At 30.0% G+C, this 21,049-nt stretch overlaps 6 protein-coding genes across 11 annotated transcripts; 2 read left to right on the top strand and 4 right to left on the bottom strand.

Moving 5' to 3' along the window:
* Window positions 1–5,086: 5,086 nt before the first annotated feature.
* Golgin104 (coiled-coil domain-containing protein 186) lies at window positions 5,087–10,348 on the bottom strand. 3 transcript variants are annotated; one of them, XM_072010640.1, is made up of 10 exons: window positions 10,225–10,348; window positions 9,891–10,094; window positions 8,387–9,755; window positions 8,036–8,306; window positions 7,548–7,951; window positions 6,925–7,463; window positions 6,561–6,826; window positions 6,166–6,189; window positions 5,910–6,059; window positions 5,087–5,836 (listed from the first exon to the last, which is right to left on the bottom strand). In XM_072010640.1, the coding sequence occupies exons 1-10, from the start codon at window positions 10,346–10,348 to the stop codon at window positions 5,762–5,764; spliced, it is 3,426 nt and encodes a 1,141-aa protein (XP_071866741.1). In that variant the 3' UTR covers window positions 5,087–5,761. The 3 variants fall into 3 exon arrangements, with proteins under 3 accessions (XP_071866741.1, XP_071866739.1, XP_071866740.1); XM_072010638.1 differs by having other exon boundaries at window positions 8,387–10,094; XM_072010639.1 differs by lacking the exon at window positions 6,166–6,189 and having other exon boundaries at window positions 8,387–10,094.
* Window positions 10,349–10,737: 389 nt separating this feature from the next.
* Prors-m (prolyl-tRNA synthetase 2-like protein, mitochondrial) lies at window positions 10,738–12,436 on the top strand. The gene is made up of 6 exons (XM_072010671.1): window positions 10,738–10,865; window positions 10,938–11,189; window positions 11,277–11,538; window positions 11,598–11,779; window positions 11,847–12,059; window positions 12,121–12,436. The coding sequence occupies exons 1-6, from the start codon at window positions 10,755–10,757 to the stop codon at window positions 12,403–12,405; spliced, it is 1,305 nt and encodes a 434-aa protein (XP_071866772.1). The 5' UTR covers window positions 10,738–10,754; the 3' UTR covers window positions 12,406–12,436.
* Shop (sulfite oxidase) lies at window positions 11,816–14,876 on the bottom strand. Its single transcript, XM_072010666.1, has 7 exons — window positions 14,746–14,876; window positions 13,953–14,579; window positions 13,694–13,880; window positions 13,483–13,608; window positions 13,200–13,392; window positions 12,931–13,131; window positions 11,816–12,850 (listed from the first exon to the last, which is right to left on the bottom strand). The coding sequence occupies exons 1-7, from the start codon at window positions 14,784–14,786 to the stop codon at window positions 12,546–12,548; spliced, it is 1,680 nt and encodes a 559-aa protein (XP_071866767.1). The 5' UTR covers window positions 14,787–14,876; the 3' UTR covers window positions 11,816–12,545.
* A 36-nt stretch (window positions 14,877–14,912) lies between these two features.
* LOC139990969 (armadillo-like helical domain-containing protein 3) lies at window positions 14,913–19,538 on the top strand. 3 transcript variants are annotated; one of them, XM_074111908.1, is made up of 11 exons: window positions 14,913–14,931; window positions 15,573–15,758; window positions 16,876–17,161; window positions 17,305–17,438; window positions 17,524–17,734; window positions 17,806–18,100; window positions 18,185–18,402; window positions 18,473–18,705; window positions 18,773–18,899; window positions 19,011–19,285; window positions 19,350–19,538. In XM_074111908.1, the coding sequence occupies exons 2-11, from the start codon at window positions 15,606–15,608 to the stop codon at window positions 19,440–19,442; spliced, it is 2,025 nt and encodes a 674-aa protein (XP_073968009.1). In that variant the 5' UTR covers window positions 14,913–14,931; window positions 15,573–15,605; the 3' UTR covers window positions 19,443–19,538. The 3 variants fall into 3 exon arrangements, with proteins under 3 accessions (XP_073968009.1, XP_071866746.1, XP_071866745.1); XM_072010645.2 differs by lacking the exon at window positions 14,913–14,931 and adding an exon at window positions 15,056–15,248 and having other exon boundaries at window positions 19,011–19,078; XM_072010644.2 differs by lacking the exon at window positions 14,913–14,931 and adding an exon at window positions 15,060–15,248.
* On the bottom strand, window positions 15,561–16,424 carry LOC141445830 (uncharacterized). The gene is made up of 3 exons (XM_074111909.1): window positions 16,329–16,424; window positions 15,996–16,243; window positions 15,561–15,930 (listed from the first exon to the last, which is right to left on the bottom strand). The coding sequence occupies exons 1-3, from the start codon at window positions 16,381–16,383 to the stop codon at window positions 15,913–15,915; spliced, it is 321 nt and encodes a 106-aa protein (XP_073968010.1). The 5' UTR covers window positions 16,384–16,424; the 3' UTR covers window positions 15,561–15,912.
* Hmgcl (hydroxymethylglutaryl-CoA lyase) lies at window positions 16,438–20,888 on the bottom strand. Of its 2 annotated transcripts, XR_011800713.2 has the most exons (3): window positions 19,807–20,888; window positions 16,574–16,769; window positions 16,438–16,500 (listed from the first exon to the last, which is right to left on the bottom strand). XR_011800713.2 is itself a non-coding variant. In XM_072010673.1 (2 exons), exons 1-2 carry the CDS (start codon window positions 20,759–20,761, stop codon window positions 18,090–18,092), a joined length of 984 nt encoding a protein of 327 aa, XP_071866774.1. In that variant the 5' UTR covers window positions 20,762–20,888; the 3' UTR covers window positions 17,890–18,089. The 2 variants fall into 2 exon arrangements, 1 of the variants encoding a protein (XP_071866774.1); XM_072010673.1 differs by lacking the exons at window positions 16,438–16,500; window positions 16,574–16,769 and adding an exon at window positions 17,890–18,118.
* Window positions 20,889–21,049: the final 161 nt, after the last annotated feature.

Genomic DNA, 21,049 nt, shown 5'->3' with positions numbered 1-21,049 from the left:
CAAACATTATATATTATTAATACGGATACTGCTGCTACTACTATCGCTATCGTCTACTATCATTTTCATTATCATTATCATTATTATTATTATTATTATCATTATTATCATTATTATTATACTTATTATTATTAATATTAATATTATTATTATTATTATTATTATTAAAATATTATCGATCATTATTATTCTGAGATTACACGATCTTTTTTTTCACGTTATACTCCGAATGAATTTCTTTTCTCCGTTCATGCGTCTATTCATTCATCAACATATCCTTGTTATTTGTCATATGTAATTTCCATGAATCGTTAAGTACGATTGTCATAATTGGTTCGCTCTAACATCGCATTATGCGTTTCGAGTGTATCGGCAGGATTTCCAAGCGAACAAGTACGCAGTTTCTCCTCTTGTAAATTGCGAACCTCGGTCGATACGCCGAACCATATCCGCACACGTTTATCTTTTTTCCTCTTTTATACATTATCCAGTCAACACTATACGTGAGCAACTTTTCTATTACTCGTTCGTAATGTGGTAAAAAAGCTTCGGGACCAAGTTACGTCGACTAGAGTGTTAAAAAAGTCTTTCAGAATGAGAAACGTATCCATAGCTGTACGTTTTCGTCAAAATAAGTCGTAAAATATCCATATTTACAGATAGTATAAGGTTTGAAACCATGCTAAATTAGAAAGTGGCATTTTTTACTTCTACCAGACAAGTGCTATCGAAGGAAAAACAGTGGGCGAAAAATTTTAATTGGCTACTTTAAAACGGAATTTAGTTCCAAGTCCTAAACTCGTAACGGTTCGTTCTCGCTGGCATAATATTCCATCGGCTTCGGTTGAACGTTGCGGAGACGCGTTATCGATCGCGGTATTACTGATCGATCCGTAACGCTGCCGTGGTTACCAGGCCCCCCTTGATCATGTCGCAGAATCCCATAATACAGCATTGCCTCGGCCAAAGGGAGTAGCCTCTAATTTGCGACGATGCCATTCCCATCGACGAGGATCCCTGCAGCGTTCTCGACACCCTCGGTGTTTGTGCGATTCGCGAGCATCAGAGACGCGTCTCTACGCGAGGGTCGCAAGGGTAACGAGAGAAAAGAGCAACAAAAAGAAAGAAAGAAAGATGAAAAAAAAGAAAGAGAAATTGCACGAAGAAGATGGGGGTAATCCATGAGGGTCTGTACGAGATGCGATAGAATTCGACTTGCTTTAAAGCGAGATATGCTCATATCTTCGTGACCCTATAGGTTAGGTTGGAACGTTCCATCCAACTTTAAGTTGCTCGACAGAAACACTCCCGCAATGACAGTTTCCCTTTAATGGAAAGCCCCCTAGCTGAATTTATAGGGGGTGGGTTGTAGGCTTTAGAACACAAACCTCTCTGCGTGTTCTCTCTATCTCTCACGTGCCATTACTTCTCTCTGTTTTTCCTTCTCCCACCTTGTCTCTATCTGTTCGCATTTTCATTCCTCCACTCTATCGTTTTTTACGTGCTCTCGCTCTGTTAATCTTTTATTTTGTCTTTCGCTTTTCTTTATTTTTCTATTTCGCTCTGTTCCTTTTGTCCGCTACATTCACAAATGTCGTTTTCCTTGTATAACTCTCGAGTCTCTTCCTATCATGGAATATAGAATCGGAATGTAACTTAGTAAGTACTTAGGTGGGAATAAAACTCACCTAAGTGGGTTTCTAATCATACTTAATTAGTTACTTTTCAATTAATTGCATATTCTGTATCGCGAATTATCAAGGACATTAGTCACAGATTAACACGAATGTCTAGATGTTTAAATCCTTTCTAAAAAATTGCTGTTAGATGATAATACTATAAAAATTTATAAAATTTGAAAGAAAAGATTTGAGTATAAAGTAATTTATGTTTTACGTTTTAAATAAGAAAAATAAAGCATCTTTCGCTTTTACTGTTTATATTCAGTGTTTTGTAATAGATGATAAATGTATACACCTACGTACATTACAAACAGTTTCTAATAAAAAATGCTAGGTCTCTATATTCCTAGGTCCAAGATACCTATCTTCTATGTTCTCCTTTAAATTTTTCCTCTAAGATCTCCTTTATTCTTCTTTTTCAATTCTCCTTGATTTTCTCGTTGTGACTGCGCTTGGTCCTAGTAAAACATCTTTCTCGTTCTTTTTTTCATTTCCATTCGACCTATACGTTTTGTTTCTTTTCTCTTTCAACCCGCCCCCATCGTGCAGCCATAACCTCTCTAAAGCTCACATAGCTAACACGTTCCCTTTAAACCACGTATCTCTCTTGTTCCCTCCCTCGTTCTCTGGCTCTCGTTCCTCTTGCTGATCCCGGGGCTCTCCCTCTTGGCGGTTCGCAACTTCGATCTAACTGGGCAGAGTTAATGCAGCAACGGGCTACGACTGCGAGAGCGAACGGCTATAGCCATGGCAGGGTCAAAATCAATTCGCCTGGCAAAATTAACGCGCTCCAGAGCCAGCGTGCTTTAAGGGTGGCAAATTTACGTGGGGGAATTTCGAAATCTTGCGTTACGACAGTTAAAAGTACGGGAACTCTTTCTATTCTTTTTAAAGGTTAGGAGAGCTGCAAGTATATACGATCGATCTGGTGGAACAGCAATGAGCAACGGGCAACGGTTAATAATTTGGAGTGTTTCTTGTGTTGTCTATCGAAACAGGTATTTTAAACCAGACGAAGGCAGACGAAGGACATGATAAGTTACATTTTGTTATTTTTATATGAAGACCACAGGAAAAGAAACAAAAAATCAGATACATTTCTCAGTTTTTAATGGGGCAGCAGTTTTAAAATTCAGTATGTTATTAAATTAATCCAAATGTGTCTTTTTATTTGGCTTCTAGGCTAAACATGATTTTTTCGTGCTTTTTATAACCTTAAAAATATTGTTTGTTAGAATATTAAAACAGTATTTATGCTAACGATTACAAATTTAGCTTCTACAAAATATTATTAACTATATCTCTGAACCTAAGAGATACTCTCTATCTTTTGCTATTTTATGTTGAAATATATCTTTTTAACTATTAAATGCCAAAAAAATGAGAACGTCAACAAAAATGTACTTATGTTTCTTCCTTATGATCTTCATACGAGAGCAATTTTAAAATCAAATACCTTGTAAACCAATTACATATTATCAAATCTATCTTTTTATTAAATTTAGTTATAGGATTCTCAAAAAATATTTACATCGAAAATATTAGTTTCAAAAGTGTTTTCAAGATATTTTAGCCGAATATGCCGTTTCGAATCGTGTCTAGCCGGTATTCAGTTTTGTTAAACACTAACATACAAATCATTCACACTTTCTTTAACGATCTTCATCTGTCTCAAAGCTTGATTTATATCGATTATGAATTTAAATTGAATTTTAAGTATATATTTATATGAATCAACTGGATCAATGTCGTAAATCAATTTTAAAATTAAAATTTACTTTTGATTATGTTGTTTCATAAACTCTGTACAAAAAGGAGGAAGGATTTCGTAGCTGTTAAAAGACACCAAAATCACAAGGCATAGTAAAACGACAAATGTAGTGTTATTCGATTCAAGAGAGAGGATTAATTGAAATAAACTGTGTAAAAATTTGTTAAATACCGCGGAAAGTGTGATTATTTTCAGGTCAAGTCGTAAGAAGCTAGAAGAGCAACAAATTATTTTTCGTCCTAGTAGTCACAATCAAACTCACATGTATGTATATAGATTCCGATTAAGTTGTGACACTGTTTGCTAATTTGCGAAACGATAATCGTACCGTGACTAATGAACGGAGCCGTGTTAGTAGTTGGACAAAACAGAGCATCATTATTATATATTCATAACGTTTTTGTAAATCATCGCTTGAGATTGTCCAAACTGCGAATTAATCAGTGATTCTTCAGAGTAAGATGATCCTTAAGAATAAGGTGAAATGTAGCACGTAAGTTCACGTACATGTGTATACATACCACGATACAATGTACAAAAAGCAATATTCATTACATATATATACACATATACATATGTGATTGTTATATATATATAGACACACAGGCACACACGTGCAAACACATAAGCACATACATATGTACTATTTACACGCGAGATACGTAAGAACTAAACATATACACCTACTTTTGATTAAATCGCAATTTAAATGGTAATTTATTTACTCGATTGTAAATTTCGGTAGTAAAATGCTTTGTAAAATTATAAGTGCTGTGCATAGTGTATATACAGAATGAAGATGCCATTAAAAAAGAGAGTAAAGAACAAGGGAGAACAAAGCACAAGTTTAAAAACAAAATTATTTGTCCGAAGGAATAAAATGTGTCTTATATATATATGGCAAATAACGGGAGGTACTTCTCGAAAAAAAGAACTTGCTATGAAGTAATAGGTGTGTTCCTCTTATTAGATGGAGTAAAAGTAATATAATAGTTTCATAATTATCTGACGACAAGAAAAGAAAATGGAAAAATACAAGAAAAATATAATTATAAAATCACAAGGTCTGCTTCGCCTTGTTATAATCAAATACTTTATATTATGTAGTACAGGTTGTCATTAAATGTGTGAACAAACCTACTTCATTCAAATCTTTTTTTATTATTATTATTATTGTAAAATTATTGCATTAGAAGTAATTAGAATCTTTTTCTTCTCATATATTTCGTGTAATACGGGGTCTTTATGTTCTTATGGTTTATTGCGAATAAATTTATAAAAAATGTAAGTTTTTTCGATTATTATTTTTATGTGTTTGATATGTATTCGTTTATGACAAATAAGGGATATACATACGGTAAGTGAATCATTCTTTATAATATTCAAATGAAAATAATTTACAAGAAATTTCAAGTTTGTCCATTTAGAATAAATTGGAATATTTTTTTAATTATTTTATACAATACCATGTCATATTTTGTTTCTATAGAGGTTTACAATTTTTACATCAGATATAATATATATAATCGTTAATTACTATTGTAGCGTACTTATTTAATAAATTAAATGTATCATACGTACATAAAACTAATACAATATTAACAAGTTCTTACTAAAAATTTTCATTGGCATGTATTACAAATTCTTAATGATATCAACGATATGGAATGTCCTTTAAAAAACGGAAATTTGTATAGAATAATTAAGTAAATTAACAGGGGTTCACGTGAAGAACAAATTATTTCTACACGTTATAATACAATGCCAATATTTATCAAAAATATTCTATATTCTGCATTTAACACTTTAATGAATTCTATTAAGTAACAACATTTTTGACTAGATATAATAAAGCTGTTTTTTTATACTGAAACACAATATCAGTTGTAATGGAAATCAACTATCAGTTAAATAACAAAGGAACTAAAATGATATACCAAAGTACCTTTTTTACAATATATATATGATAAAAACTACTATATAATACATGAAAAATACATTAAAAACATTCAGATGAAAAAGTAATCACGAAATTATTATATCCATTTTGAATTGAAAAAGGATATATCTTTCAAATTATTTTGAAAGATTAATTTTACTTAAAACGATGACTTTTTATGTGTATTTTATAGAAAAAAATGTAACTTTATGTATATTCAGTATAAGACATTAAAGTTAATATTAGTATATGTATATATATACCAAGTTTCTTAATCGATAATTTGCCTATCTCCGCGTTTTTAACACATGCATTTGATATTTCGTTATCTTTACAATATAAGTACAAGAATGTTGTCCTAATATACTTTTAGTGTGTATTTTGCCTTTGTTGGTTCTGCATCGTTAACCTTGCTATTTCTTCACCGAGAGTATCGATGTTATCCTAAAAGGATAACAATGAGTTAGAATAACAAGTTCATTTATAGATATAATATGTCGTACATTTTTACATTTACCTTTAGAGTAATATTCTTAAATAATGCATCTTCGAGAACCGCTTGGAGTTTTTGATTTATTTCTAGTGATAATTCAAGAGTCATATTATCATCCGAGACTCGTTGATTGTAGACAGAGGCCATTATTCCTCCATGTCTTGCTAATTCAGCCTGTAATTCAATAACAATTAAAACTAAACGAAACTTATAATTATTTAGATTTATAAATTACCGCGAAAGTTACAATGATAGTTTAAATTTTTCTTGTTAAACTTACTGCATTTCTCCTGCTCTTGATATGCTTGTACATAAAAAAGTGAAATGTAATATAATATAAAATTCATAATATTTATAATGTAGTATAACTCCGTTTATATAAACCTGTTGGGAAACAAATTAGTCCATATAATCAGGTCGTTCATATAATAGGAAATGCCCTATTTTTGTTCACTACCTATGACTTTTCATACAGTTAATAAGAGTTCATGTTCATATAAAAAGATTCCACGAAACATTTGTTCTTAAATACATAATAATGTGAGAATATACCACAAAATATGGGAGTGTGCCACATAGCTAAATTTCAGTTAATCAGGCACTACTAAAATTTCGTTCATATAAATGGAGTTCCACTGCATCTATAAGATTCAAAAGTCTAAAGATGAAATTTACCTTGTATTTATCTCTCTCATTGCCACCCATGGCACCAATATTCTCATGTAAAATATAAGTTTGTATGATTTTCTTTTTCTTCTGCAATTCTTCAACCAATATTCGAGTATGTTCCTCAAAAAAATCTAGCTTTTCTGCTTTCCTAGCATTACTCTCTTGTAACTTTATAATACGATCTATTAACAATTGTCTACTAGGCTCTGTAGGCTGAATACTTTGGTCACCATTGATACTGTTATCGGATAAGGCACCATTTAAAGCATCTCCTAAAATAATAATAAAAAATAAAGTAATAATAATAATAAATATTAACACAATAACATGTCAAAACATGTATAAATATTTAAATCTCGTATTTAAAAACCTGTATTTAATGAAATATTTGATCCAGTTCTAGATGCAACACTCAACGAATTATAAGGTATTGATGTTTCAAACGCATCTAATTTTTTCCGACATTGTTGAAGCTCACGCGTCATTTCCTTCATACTTAGTTGTTGTTTCCTCTTTAACACCGCATTTTCTCCTTGACTATCTTCCAATTGCTGAGCAAGATTTTTCGCTGCCTGCGTTTGTTCCGTAAGACACCTTTCTAAAACTTCGCTTTCTTCAATTCTCGCTTTCTTTTCTCGAACAAGATTTTCTTCCAATGCTTTCACTTTATCAATTAATTCACTTATACGTTGATATAATGGTCCATGCTCTTGTTCTAATTGTTTTGCTTTGGCTTCAATGGCTGTAAACTCCGATTGTAGCCGTACATTTTTATCAGTCAATTTTTGCGTGAAGTCCAGCATCTCTGCTTCTTTCTGTTGGCATGCAGACATATCAGCCTGTAATTCTTCATTAGCCAAACGTAAATGTTGGATCTCTACTTCCGTTGATGCTAAGTATTGATTCTTGCTATGTTGAAAAAAAAGAAACAAATTACTAATAAGATAAACATAAAACAAACTAAAATCATAACTTTACAAGAGTGATACCCACTGTTGAAGCTGAGTCTTCAATGATTCTAACTCAGATACTTTACTTAATAGTTCTGTAATTTCTTTTTGACGTTGATCTGTTATGATTTTCAAATTATTCAGATTACTTTCATAGTTTAACCGGTTTTTTTCAACATCCTGTATCTTTAAACTAAGCGTGTTGTTTTCTTCAATTAGAACTTGTTGTCTGTGTTTCAATGTATCTACTTCCTTTTGTAATTGAACCCTCAACATTTCTTTATCCTCAGTGACGTGTCTTTCTAAAATTAAACGTGCCTGTTGTTCCTTTAATTGCTGATCTAATGTAACTGCTTTATTCTCTTCCGATTGTTGAAATTTTCGCATTGTTTCTTGTGTTTCTTTGCGGACTTGTTCGCATTCTTCCTTCATTTCGTTGATCCTGATCTACAAAAAGAAAAAAAAAAAGAGAATAAAACTAATATAAAATTACATACAAAACAATAAACTACCTTCTCTTAGCGTTATTACCGTGGCTTTGTCTAATTTTTGTTGAGTTTCCTTCTGCAAATCCATTTCTGTTTTCAATTTGTTCTGAGTCCATTGTAACTTTATATCCCTCATCTTTACATCTTCCTTTAATTTTTCAACTTCTCTCTGAAGATCAGTTACCTCGCGATGTTTTCCGGTTAGAATATTACATATTCTACCTCGTTCCCCTTGCATTTCTCGTAGTTTACTATGCAGTGTTTCTTGTTGCATTGTCATTTCTTTTACTTTACGTTCTGCAGATTCCTTCGCCCTAATGACAGTAAGATAAAAAAAGGAGATATTAAATAATTATAAAATATATTGATAAAAGCTATACAAATTTTGATGTACCTTTGTGTATCAATAAGTTGTTTCTCACTAACTGCGTATTTCATTACCATGCTTTCCCTTTCTTTATTTGCAGCACTGTACTCTTTTTTATACATTTCCTGTGCTTCTAATGATGTGTGCAATTCAAGTGTAAGTCTGTTTATTGTCTTTTCTAATGTTTCTATTTGCACAGAAAAGATCTCTCCTTTGTTTTCTGCTTCCAAAATTCGATTCCTTTCTTCCAGGTGTTCAACTTTTTCTTGTAACTTCAAGTGCTTAGATTTTAAATCCGCATAGTCTTTTAATAAAGTAAGATAAACTGGATGTTGCAACAAACTCTGTTTTGATTCTTCAAAATCAGCACTTGCTTCTTCTTTTTTATATATTGTATCAGTAATAGCTTCCTCTATATTGTTGCCTCCAGGATTTAATACCGCAAAATTAAGATTGTGATTCCTATTTGTATTTGCACAAAGTACATTATCATTTGTTTTATTAACATTGTTACTGATGGAAGAGGATTCTGATTGTTTTGAATCTTTTAAATTAGGGGAATGATCAATGACATTATTTTCATCAAAGATGTATTCATTTGTAATTAAATATTTACTATTTTGTTCAATATTTCCACTTATAGTTTCATTCGAACTTAACATGAAAGTGTTTTTATTTTCATCATTTTTTACATATTCATTTTCTACAGTTTGCACATCCATTTGACCTTTTGTTACATAAGAAATATTTTTTGTTTTTAAAAACGAATCTGATGTATTATTGAATGCTGATCCTGTCAAAGAGGATTCCATGCCAGAAGACTCTTCTGTATACCTTTTCTCATTACAAATATTATCTACAGATTTCATTACTGAATTATATCTCATTGCTATATGTTGTGGTAACAGTGCTTTTTCCATGATGTTTGTTGATTTTTCTGTAATAAAATTTAAAAAGTTACGACTTTTGTTTAGAAACTGAGCATTTGATTGCATTATGTTAATTGGATTTGTTGGCAGTGAAATTTTCACCAATTTGCTGTCATCGACTAAAGTTGGTCTAGATATTACATTGCTCTGTGTCTTAGTATCCTTGATAATTTCACATAGTTTTTGTTCTTTATTAAAATTCTTTTCATATTTAACTAAATTTCTTGGAGTTTGACCATTATTTACTAGTAATTTTCCATTTGCATTAGAATGATATACTTCTTCTTTTGTTTCCCCAATACTTTCTTTAACTTCACAGTTTTTAGGTGTGTCTATACCAACAATATTTTTCAATGATTTTGTTCCATGTTCCTTCATATACAATTTAGTATTAAAAATTATTTCTTCTTCATCATTACATATTGTACTTGGTGATATAGACCTTACATTATGATTAGAAATTGTATCTGAAGATGTACATAACAATGTATCATATAATGTTGTTGATGATAATCTAATATCATTACAGGAAGATGATTTCTGAAGACACTTTTCTTGTGGAAGGATTGTATCAACAGATGTCTGACATTTTATAAACTCACTTGTGAAATTACTTAAAGAAGTGGAACTTTTTACAGTTGTGTCAATATTGTTTCTTTCTATCAATTGATATTTCCTTTCATCACTGTTCTTTATTAATACTGAATCTCCTCTAATTTCATCAGTGCTGTCTTGTACAAGCTCCTCATGAATTGGCATTGTTTCTTCATGTATTTTTATATCTTGTTGGGTTAAAGGATTAATATCTAAAAATGTTAATCAAAGAAGCAATATTAAGAAGCATTTAAACAGTTGCCATTTGAAATATTTTTATTTAAGCAACTCGAGAAATAATTGATATTAGATTTTCGTTAAACAAAACTCCTTAAATCGTACCTTCTGCAATTGAAACATCTGATTTTACACTGGAATCGGCCTGATTGATATTTTCAGAAAGGATTTCATCTTGGAAAGATAATTCCAATTTCTTTCCCTCCATTTCACCAACTGTAAATTCCATTTGTTTCGGATCAACTTGACCCTATTTCGTGGTGTTACATTTTCTGACGAAAACTATAGGAGTTGAGAAATTTTCTCAAACCGACAACAAACTTGCGATTACAGCATTAAGCAACAATCGTAGAGAAAGAAATTAAAATCAAAGAAAATAATCTAAAAGCTGAAAAATTTGAGAGAATCTATCTGTCATTCTTTGGATTGTTTAGTCTGTTTCTAATTTTCTAACCATTATTACGAACATGATCAGTGTATCCACGAACCGTATATCACTGGACCTAAAAACATCGACCAAGAATGTGTGTAGTTGATGCGAATGTTTAGAGCGTAAAATCAGAGAGCAAGATACACTTATTCTAGTGTATTGTATGTGCGTTTAACTACAATATTTTGTCCAAAATTATTTCAATATGTCAAGTTTACCGATTCGTAATATAAACAAATTATCGCATTTATTTCAACCGACTACATCTACGATCGCCACCAGTAAAAAAACAGAACTTTCTTCGAAAAGCTATGAAGTACTTTTTCTATTTTATCATTTGTTTTTATTTATTAATTATAATGTATATTTTTTATATCATTAATTGCAGAACCTAATTAAATATGGGTTGATTAAACAAGTTAACAATGGAATGTATGCATTTCTACCTTTAGGCTTACGTGTTTTAAATAAATTAATAGCACTCGTTGATACCGAAATGGAAAAGATTGGAGCTCAAAAGTTATTACTTCCAGCTTTAACATCCACACAGTTATGGAAAAAATCAAATAGGTTTAATGATAACATAAGAGAATTGTTTAAGTTACAAGACAGATCTCATAGGGAATATATACTTAGTCCAGTAAGTATAATTATCGAAGATATCAGATAATAAATCAATAAGTTGAAGAATAAAAAATAATTCAATAAATTTGTCATGTCTCTATAGACACATGAAGAAGCAATTTGTTCTGTAGTATCATCAGTAGGATCATTATCACCAAGAATGTTTCCCTTAAGATTATATCAAATTTCTAACAAATGGAGGGATGAAATAAAACCAAAATTGGGATTCTTGAGAAGTAGAGAATTTACCATGAAAGATTTGTACACGTTTGATAAAGATTTGGACGGAGCAAAAGAAACATATGCACTAGTATGTGAAACTTATGAGAATATATTTAAGAAAATAGGAATAACATGTATAAAAGGTAATGAAATAAATAATGTAATTTCATGTTTCTTTTATTAATATTATTCATATTTGCAGCTATTGGTGATCCAGGAACGACTGGAGGTTCAATGTCTCATGAATATCATTATATGAGTAGTATTGGTGAAGATAATGTTTATGTATGCTTATCTTGTCAGTACAGCATTAATAAAATAATGTGCAAGGAATCACAATGTCCAGAATGTGGGAGTGTACTTAAACAAAATAGAACTGCTGAGGTGAAGGGAAAAATTAGTTTTCGAACTAATCTGAGATTCTGTAATAAATGATTAACTTTTATTCAAGGTGGGACATACATTTCTATTAGATACAAAGTATACAATACCTTTAGAGGTAGCATTGAGGATAAACAACGAAATAAAACCCTTAGTAATGGGTTGTTATGGTCTTGGTTTGAGTCGTATTTTTACAGTCATGACTGAATTATTATCTACCAAAGAAGAATTACGATGGCCAAAAAATTTAGCACCATATACTGTTTGCATTATACCACCAAAGGTATACACTATACAATATTTTTTACAAACAATAAATATTAAAAACTCATTATAATTTACAGGCAGGTAGCAAGGAAGAAAGCGCATCACAATATGTGAAAGACATAATAGAGATTTTAACTCAATTAAAAACTGATATTATACTTGATGATAGAACATACTTAACTATTGGAAATCGTCTTATGCACGCCCGCCTAACAGGATTCCCATATGTTGTTATAATTGGTAAATCCGCAATACAATCTCCACCTTTGATTGAAATTCATGATATAAATAATTCGACAAATTGTCAAATACCTTTGGATGACATATCTAGTTATTTCAATAGAGAAGGTATTAACATTTAAAAATATGAAATACGTTATACTATTGTAAAAAGCACATTTATTACAAACACATGTTTCGTAATGAAAAAAAATTGTTATTTATTTCTTACTATGTAAGCTTTTGCTGTATTGAGTTGTTATTATAACTTCTCTAAGTAACTCTAGTGTTCTAATTTAACTTTAACTCTGTGATATGCATTACAAAGAAAACCTCGTAAATTCCAGATATTTTTGAAACTTTCCGGTTGGACATTATATGACGCATCTACAGCTTTTGCCCAAATTTCTATTTCTTTACTTCCTTCTTTAACAGGGAGATCTATACTCCACAATGTCCAGCTCCAATATCGACCTTCTTTAGCGTTCTTATCTTCCGCATTTAAATCAGCCGTATACCAAGTTTTACCTTGGTTATTTGTTATATCAACCCGAATGATTTTTCGACCCCCTCCTGACCAAGCATATCCTGCAAAAACGTTTTGGTCAAGGTATAATTACAATATTAGTGTTGTAAAGATAAGTGAAATCTTAAAAACTATACTTTACCCTTCACATTTATCTTTCCATTTACCACTTTGATTGTTTCTGCATGTTCTGGTTTGCAAATTGCAGAAATCACAGGCATTTCCTGTATAGCAGGCGCCTTAGAAAAATCTACATTATCCCAATCAGTACTGGGAGAGAAACCTTTATAGTCACCTTGTTGCCATTGTGATGGGCTTTCATCTTTCGAAACAATTATTTTGGCTATAAAAATTACAGAAAAGTTTACAAAATTATTTTATTGTTTGATTATAATATTTATTACTCAGTACCAAGCCATTTTACATTCCTAGCGCCCACAACACCTGGCACAATTACTCTAACAGGAAAACCGTGATCTCTTGGTATTGGTTGCCCATTCATTTCATAAGCTAAAATTATATCTGCTCTAGGGTCCATAGCTTTGCTAATGGGTATACTTGCACCATATGGTGTACCAGAAGGATCTAAGTCATACCCTTCAAACTTGTTCCATGAAATTATTTATATTTCTAAATATTTTTTCATAACTTTTAATATTTAATAAACCTCTCTTTTTCGTTTATACATTAATACCTGTATATGGTTGTAATTATCCTCATTAATTCCTAAATCTTTCAATACATCACATAGCCTTGTACCAGTCCATGTAGCATTACCAACAGCACCTATACCCCAACTAAGTCCTCTCAATTGTCTTTCCTGTGATAAATTAAAAAAAATATAATGCATAATAAAAAATATTTAAAAAATACTTTTTTAAAAAGGGAAGAATATGTCAACTCACTTGTGCCATTTCTGATCTTCTATTTCCTCCACACATTATAGCGCTTGTTATTGTGTACTTGGGATATTTCTTTATATCTTCAAATTTGAGAGTCTTTTTTATTATTTCTTCTATAGCTAATTCTAAACTGTAAGTCTTCAAGTCTATTTCAGGAACAGGAAGATGATTTCTCACATAAAATGTTTCCCTAAAATGAAATAATATTTTGAAAGTAAATTTTTTGACACATAAAATTTCTAAAAATTATATTCAAATTTACTTTGGTGTAATGAAACTTTCTATCAATAAAGAAGGTGGTGGTTCAGCACAAAAGGGTTTCTGTCCATTTATCTTTAGAACTTTGTGCCTTATGGGTTCTTTTGAATATGGGTCATTTTCATTAATTGCATTAGAGGCTGCATCATCCTTAGATATGTTTCCAATTCTCATTGATTCAAGGAGCTCATATATTTCTTCTGTATTATGGTTAGCAAAAATTACCCAAAACGGTTCGATTGAACTGCCAGCTGCCATTATTATTTTAGAAGGACCGCCTGGATGTTTTTCAATAAAATCTGTTATGTCATATACTCCTTGTTTAAATGTTACCCAAATCCGATTTTGTTTATTATCATGTTTGCCTACTTCTTCTAGATTGTATGTCTTTAAATCTGCTCTAAACTCTCCACATAAAGTAGATTTCTTATCCAAAGCTTGAGCTTTTTTATAAAATATGTAATAATGTAAACCTAATATAGATGTAGCAATAGTAATATATCCTGCATATTTTGCATAAGAATTATATTTGACTCTATTTTGTTTAATATACTGTTCATTATAAGATGAATATTGCCTAAATGGTTCAAGATAGTACTGGATATAAACACTTGTCGCTGGTGACAAAGATCTAAAATAATTAATATTTTTATCACATTTATATAATATTTTATTTCATTATAAAATAAGATAATTTTAGTTTATTATTTATTTATATAGAATTATTAATATTTTTAATATATAAATATTATTATATCACTATAAAATATAACAATGAAATTCAAAGTAATAAGAACCTATTTCTTAGATGATTTAAGATCCTCGAATGTAAAATCATAGTTCGAAATTTTTATATTTTATAGTTGACACAATATGTGTGTAATAATGGATTACGTATTTAATCGTATGTTAAGGAACCATATGTTAATGATTTATATAAGCAAATCATTATGTATATATGAACTTGATTTTATCTTTAAGATGTAAGTTTTAAACAGAGATAACACAGTAAGTATAATGTGTATCATGGACATATGTTCATGATGTGTATGTTATGTATATATCAATTTTTTATTCCATGATGGCTCCCTGTCATTCTTGTGCTTGGATGTTTTCGTAATTATTTGCGTCATTATTTCATTTTCAGTACTTAGAGTCTCGTCTCAATGAAACCCTTCAAAAATTAGATAAACAAGAATAATAGTTAAAACATACATAAAAAAAAACATACTTTTAGTATTGCCTTTTCAAATAATACAGAAATTATTTATATGACATCAAGAAGTTATCTGCTTTATTAGTAAGTAAATACTTGATGTCCCTCTTTCCAAAATTTTTATTGTTATGTATTTTTACAATTTTAAAACGTGAGATTACATAAACATTTTTATCTGAAAGATGTTGTATCTATCAAAGTATTATTTATTCATTTAACATCATTGAAAATTCAATGATTATATAGAGGTTATAGGTATGGTGTATGGTGTATAGGTGTATTAAAAGATAAGAATTTACGAATTTTAAATAAGGCAATATATTATTGTATAAAACAATGTATTTAAAATTTGTAAGATTGTATACATTCTGGATATAATTATTATTGAAATCAATGTATTTTTTTTAGGTAAAGGAAATGATAAAAATTGAATAATCAATTATGGCAATGGCTATGAGAAAACGGAGCGGTTCTGGCTCCAAACGCCAACATAAAGGAAAACTTGTACCTATTTATGAAAGCTTTTTCAAAGGAGAGGATTTAACACTAGCTCATCCAAATTTTTGGAATGAATTGTTCTTAATTAAACCTATGGTCAGTACCTTCATTATTTTCAAATATTAAACGTTATTTAATATTATATACAAATACAATTAATAAAAGATAAACGTTTCTGAAACTTTTTTGTAATTTTGAGAGAATGTCGCAGAGGTTCCAAACTAAGAATTCTTCTAATCTACCATGAAAATCATTGAGCACGTTTTACCTGCAATTAAAATTTTTCATTAAAAGAAGAATTCATTAATAGTAAAGATTATAATTAAATTGTACTTTTCTTTCTTTCTTTGTCACATAATCTTCATGTATAGGATATTTGTTATTTTCTTGATATCCCTTCTTTCCTTGCTTTTTCTGCTTTTTTGAATCTATTAATTCATCAATAATGTAATTATCTTTTAATTTCTTGAGTGAAGTTGGTACGCTTTTATGATCCTTTGCATTATATTGAACTTTATCGTGCGATTCTGTCTCAGATGACACTTTTGGTTGTTCTTTCTGTCGTTTAGACATATTGCTAACTAGATATTTATTTGTAGTTATTGTTTATAAATCGATAACTTTATGAAAAAAATAAAATATGTATTTCTGATTTTTAACATGTACCTTTGGGTTCAATATAATCTTCACATTCTATTTCTTTACGCAAACTACCTGGCATAAATTTGCATTTGAAATTAAACCATGCTTCACTTGTTTGAACTCTATATTTTAAACATTTTAATTGATATATACACACTCTCCCATAATATTTAGTTACTTCCCATGTTGGCAATGACTATAACATTAAATAAATACAAACATTATTGTTGAATTATAGATATACATTTGTAACTTGCTTTTACACTCACTTGTATTAATTTTGTAACAAATTTACCAAACATGATGTATTAAGACACATTTATATAAACAAGAGTCAGTTTTTAAATACTGGAATCATAAGTTTGGAATATCATTCTTTTAGTGAAAAAAAGTTTTTAAGTAAATCAAATAAAATGAAAATCTTTAGTACTTCTTGTTTACAACAAATTTTCTGATGAATCCTTTCTGTCAAAGAAAAAACAAATGAATCATTATATTAAGTACCTTGTGGTTAAATTCACATTCAGTATTTAATTGTTTTAACAATATATGTTCTTTCCTCTATTTTTAGGTTCCACATATTGAAAGTGAAATTTTACATATGACTGCAGAGCAGTTAAATGCAAGCAGAGAAAACTTAAATGCTTTAGTCTGCCATTGTGTAGATACATTAGTTGATGAACATCCTTTCAGAGTTGTATATGCTTTACAAACTTTAGCAGCTGTTATTCAGTCCATGTATAAAAAAGCTAGTCAAGGTGATTGTGGATTTAATTTAATAGATATCTTAGTAGGATTTGATTCTGCAGAACAGAGGATGACAACATTAATGCAACATTGTAATAATTTCTTAACAGGTATATGCATTTTAATACATAATAGGTAATTACTAATTCATTTATGTTAAGAAATCAAAGATTCAAATATACATTTAACATTTAAATAATCTACAGTTTTTCAAAAGAAACAAACCGATTATTAAAGTTTTCCATGATTCTAGGTGAATACCCTGATAGTTTAAAAGCTTTGTGCTTGAAATTGTTGTTAATTATTGTAACTGGCATGGACAATGTTAGTCAGAACACTTTGTTGGAATATGTTATGCTTAATAGTGTTTTTGAATCTCTGGTTCAAGTAGGTGTTACTTTAGTATGACTGCTATAATTGTTGACAATGATTCCCATTAAGCATTAATGTTTTCTATTTTTTTTTTATATAGCTTTTAAGAGATACAACAGCTAGAAGCCGTCACGGACATGACGCAGTGTTGCTTTTAACACTTCTAGTCAATTATAGAAAGCATGAAAGGGCAAATCCTTATATTGTTAAGTTATCAATTTTAGATGATGAATTAGCTCTTAATGGCTATGGGCAAGTTATATCAAGTTCATTGATGGACTTTTGCAGACAGTTTGTTCAACAAAGAGCAGGTATATAACATTCATAATTATATTTTTAAATCATTTACTATAAATGTATTAATAAGAATTATGTTATATAGAAATACAAGCATCCTGGTTATCTTCCTTAACTAGTATAGTCGGAAGTATGTTCGTTGGAGAAGAAGAAGCGAAAACGCAACAAGTCCGTGCAAATAATGCATTGTTATTAGCACTTTATGAAGCAACACATTTAAATCGTAATTTTGTAACAACTTTGGCATATACACAAAGTGATACTAGTGCACCACCTTCTCCAAATAATACATTGGGACCAAATGCGGTAGCTCCCGGAACACAACTATCTGACGTGATGGCTCAGCCATTTAATTTGCTGGCCACATTCTTACAGTATTGGTGAGAAGCAAAGTATTGCTGTAAAAAGAATAATACGCGCAAATGTGTTGTATTTTTTATTGTAAGAAACTTGAATTATTTCAGTTCAATAGTTATGCAGGTGATCAGAACAGAGGCAATAATGAATAACGTTAAATTGTGCTTCCTCATATTAAGTTGTATTGCCGAGGATCAATATGCAAACAGTTTAATGCATGATGCAAATTTGGCGTTTAGAGTACAACTCCATCGAGTACCGATGCATCATAGAAAGATACAAGATAAAGCAGCACCAGCACAACCATTAGCAGCTACCTTACTTGGTATTTATAATTGTCATATGTATCTAGTACGAAAGTTTGAATCGTTTAAATAATTATCACAATATTGTAGATTTACTTGTCGAATTTGTTACATCTCATATGATGAAAAAATTTCCATTGGAACTTTATCATCAATGTATTGGAGTTCTACAGAGGTTGCTTTGTTACCAAAAAAGATGTAGAGTTAGGCTTGGATATCAATGGAGAGATCTTTGGACTGCACTAATTAATTTACTCAAATTTTTAACAACTCATGAAAGCCACCTTATTAAGAAAATGAATATCTTTCCATTAGCTATTCAGGTAAATTAATAATTTATTTAATTTTCGTATTAAGTATAAATTTAAAAAATGAATTTAATTTTTTTAGGTTGTGAATATCTTAAATTTGTTTATTACGTACGGAGATACATTCTTATCCTCCCCTAGCAGTTATGACGAATTATTTTACGAAATAATACGAATGAGGCTTATTTTCACAAATTTGAATGCAATGGGTATGTATTAAACAAATCTTTCATATTATTTTAATTTAATTTAAACTCTTTTTTTTATTGTTTTAGTCATATAATAGTTAATAATATAAATACTTTATTTATATGTTCAAGCTCTCCGTTATTCAACAAGCGAATCTTACGAGTATAAAGAACATGCATTAAAATTGACAAATTGTTTAGTGAATATGAGAGATATAGTAAATCATTTTCCACCAAAAATAGCAGCGTGGTTAGCTAGTGAAAGTTTGTCCACTCCAACAGAACAACAAATTTTAGCTATCATAATACAAAATTATGATAGTCTTACCTTAAAATTGCAAGATAATTTAGATCAATATGAAAGATATTCTGAGAAACCTAATCATGTTGCATTCTTTGAGGAAATGGTAATGCTCAATTAAATAAAATTATGATTCTAAATGTTTTTGTCATGACATGATTATCTTTTAGGTAACTGGAGTTGTAATTGATACTCGAGGATCGATAGATTTGAGTACGTTAGACACACAGGCTATATTACAAGAACTATCGAATATTTCGTAACATAGGTTCTACGTAAAACGTGAATCAAATACTGTGTGTCATTCTGTTGTCATGTATTATAATGTATTTTTTTTAATAAAATTAGCTTTATATGTATGTTCTTAATATCACAAAGAACGTATAGCTAGTTACGAAAGTAACACATCGTAGTGTGTTCGATCGTTGCGCCATATTTCTATGGATTGTGTATACAAGATTAAAAAAGATCATTAAAATTTAATAAGTATAAGATAGAATCCTTTCATTACTATCCATACTTCTTTTCACGGATTCATATTTTTCGTTATTCTACTATTTTTTTTTTTTTTCAAGGTATTATTAAAATAGTTACAGTTTTAACATTTTTTTGCTAAAATCGCAATACCTGCTTTGGATTGATTTTGTCTTTGAAGCTGACTACTGATAAATTCTCCTATTTTTACTATTTCATTAAGATTTATTCCAGTTTCTAAACCTTGTCCATGTAAAAGATAGAGTAAATCCTCCGTAGCAACATTTCCAGAGGCTCCAGCTGCATATGGACAACCTCCTAGACCAGCTACAGATGAGTCAAAAATTCTTATTCCATGTTCAAGGCTAGCATAAATGTTTACTAGCGCCTGTCCGTAAGTATCATGACAATGAATTGCAAATTCATGCATGTCATTTGATACATATCCCAATTCATGTAATACATTCTTTATTTTGTTAGGTGATCCTACACCAATAGTATCTCCTAAAGAAATTTCATAGCATCCACATTGTAACATGAATGTAGCTAAATTGGCTACAACTGTTGCTTGAATTTGACCTTCGTAAGGACAACCAATGATACATGATATATATCCTCTGACTTTAATATCATATTTTAAGGCTTCTTCAATAACTGCCTTAGCTTTTTTCATACTATCATCAATGGAACAGTTGATATTCTTCCTTGAAAAAGTTTCAGATGCAGCCAAAAAGATAGCTATTTCTTTTACATTTACTTCCAATGCAGCTTTCAAGCCTTTTATGTTTGGTACCAATGCTGGATAAGAAATGTCTGGTTTCTTATTAATCTTTTGGTATACCTCTGCATTATCTGCCATTTGGGGAACCCATTTTGGAGACACAAAACTGGTAACTTCTATATTCTTTAATCCACTTTCTGATAGTTTGTTAATGAACTCAACTTTGACTTTGGTTGGGATAATATTTCTTTCATTTTGTAATCCATCTCGAGGTCCAACTTCAACTACTTTTACAAAGTTACTAATTGATCTCATCTTTTTTACAGAAAAATTAATTACATTATTTTTACTGATAATTTTAAACATCATTAATTTAAAAATGTACATATCAATATATTCTACTTTTATTTTCTTTTTCTTATAAAAGAAATGCAATACTATACTTAAGAAAAATGTATTTAATATGCAGTGAAAAATATCCACAATACATTGCTCAATATAGAGTGATAAAACGTGCCGATAAAAAAATGTTATGATAATAAAGTGATGTAAATTCGTAACATTGAATTACTTTAATTAATGTTCAATTAGGTAAAATATTAAAATACAAAACAAATCAAAATTGTATTAAAATAATATAGAACGCACAATAAAATAGTGTTCAAATTTCTGGGA

This window comes from Bombus fervidus, chromosome 9 (assembly GCF_041682495.2).
Source record: "Bombus fervidus isolate BK054 chromosome 9, iyBomFerv1, whole genome shotgun sequence".
NCBI classification, from domain to species: Eukaryota; Metazoa; Arthropoda; class Insecta; order Hymenoptera; family Apidae; genus Bombus; species Bombus fervidus.
This window is presented reverse-complemented; position numbering and strand designations above follow the sequence as displayed.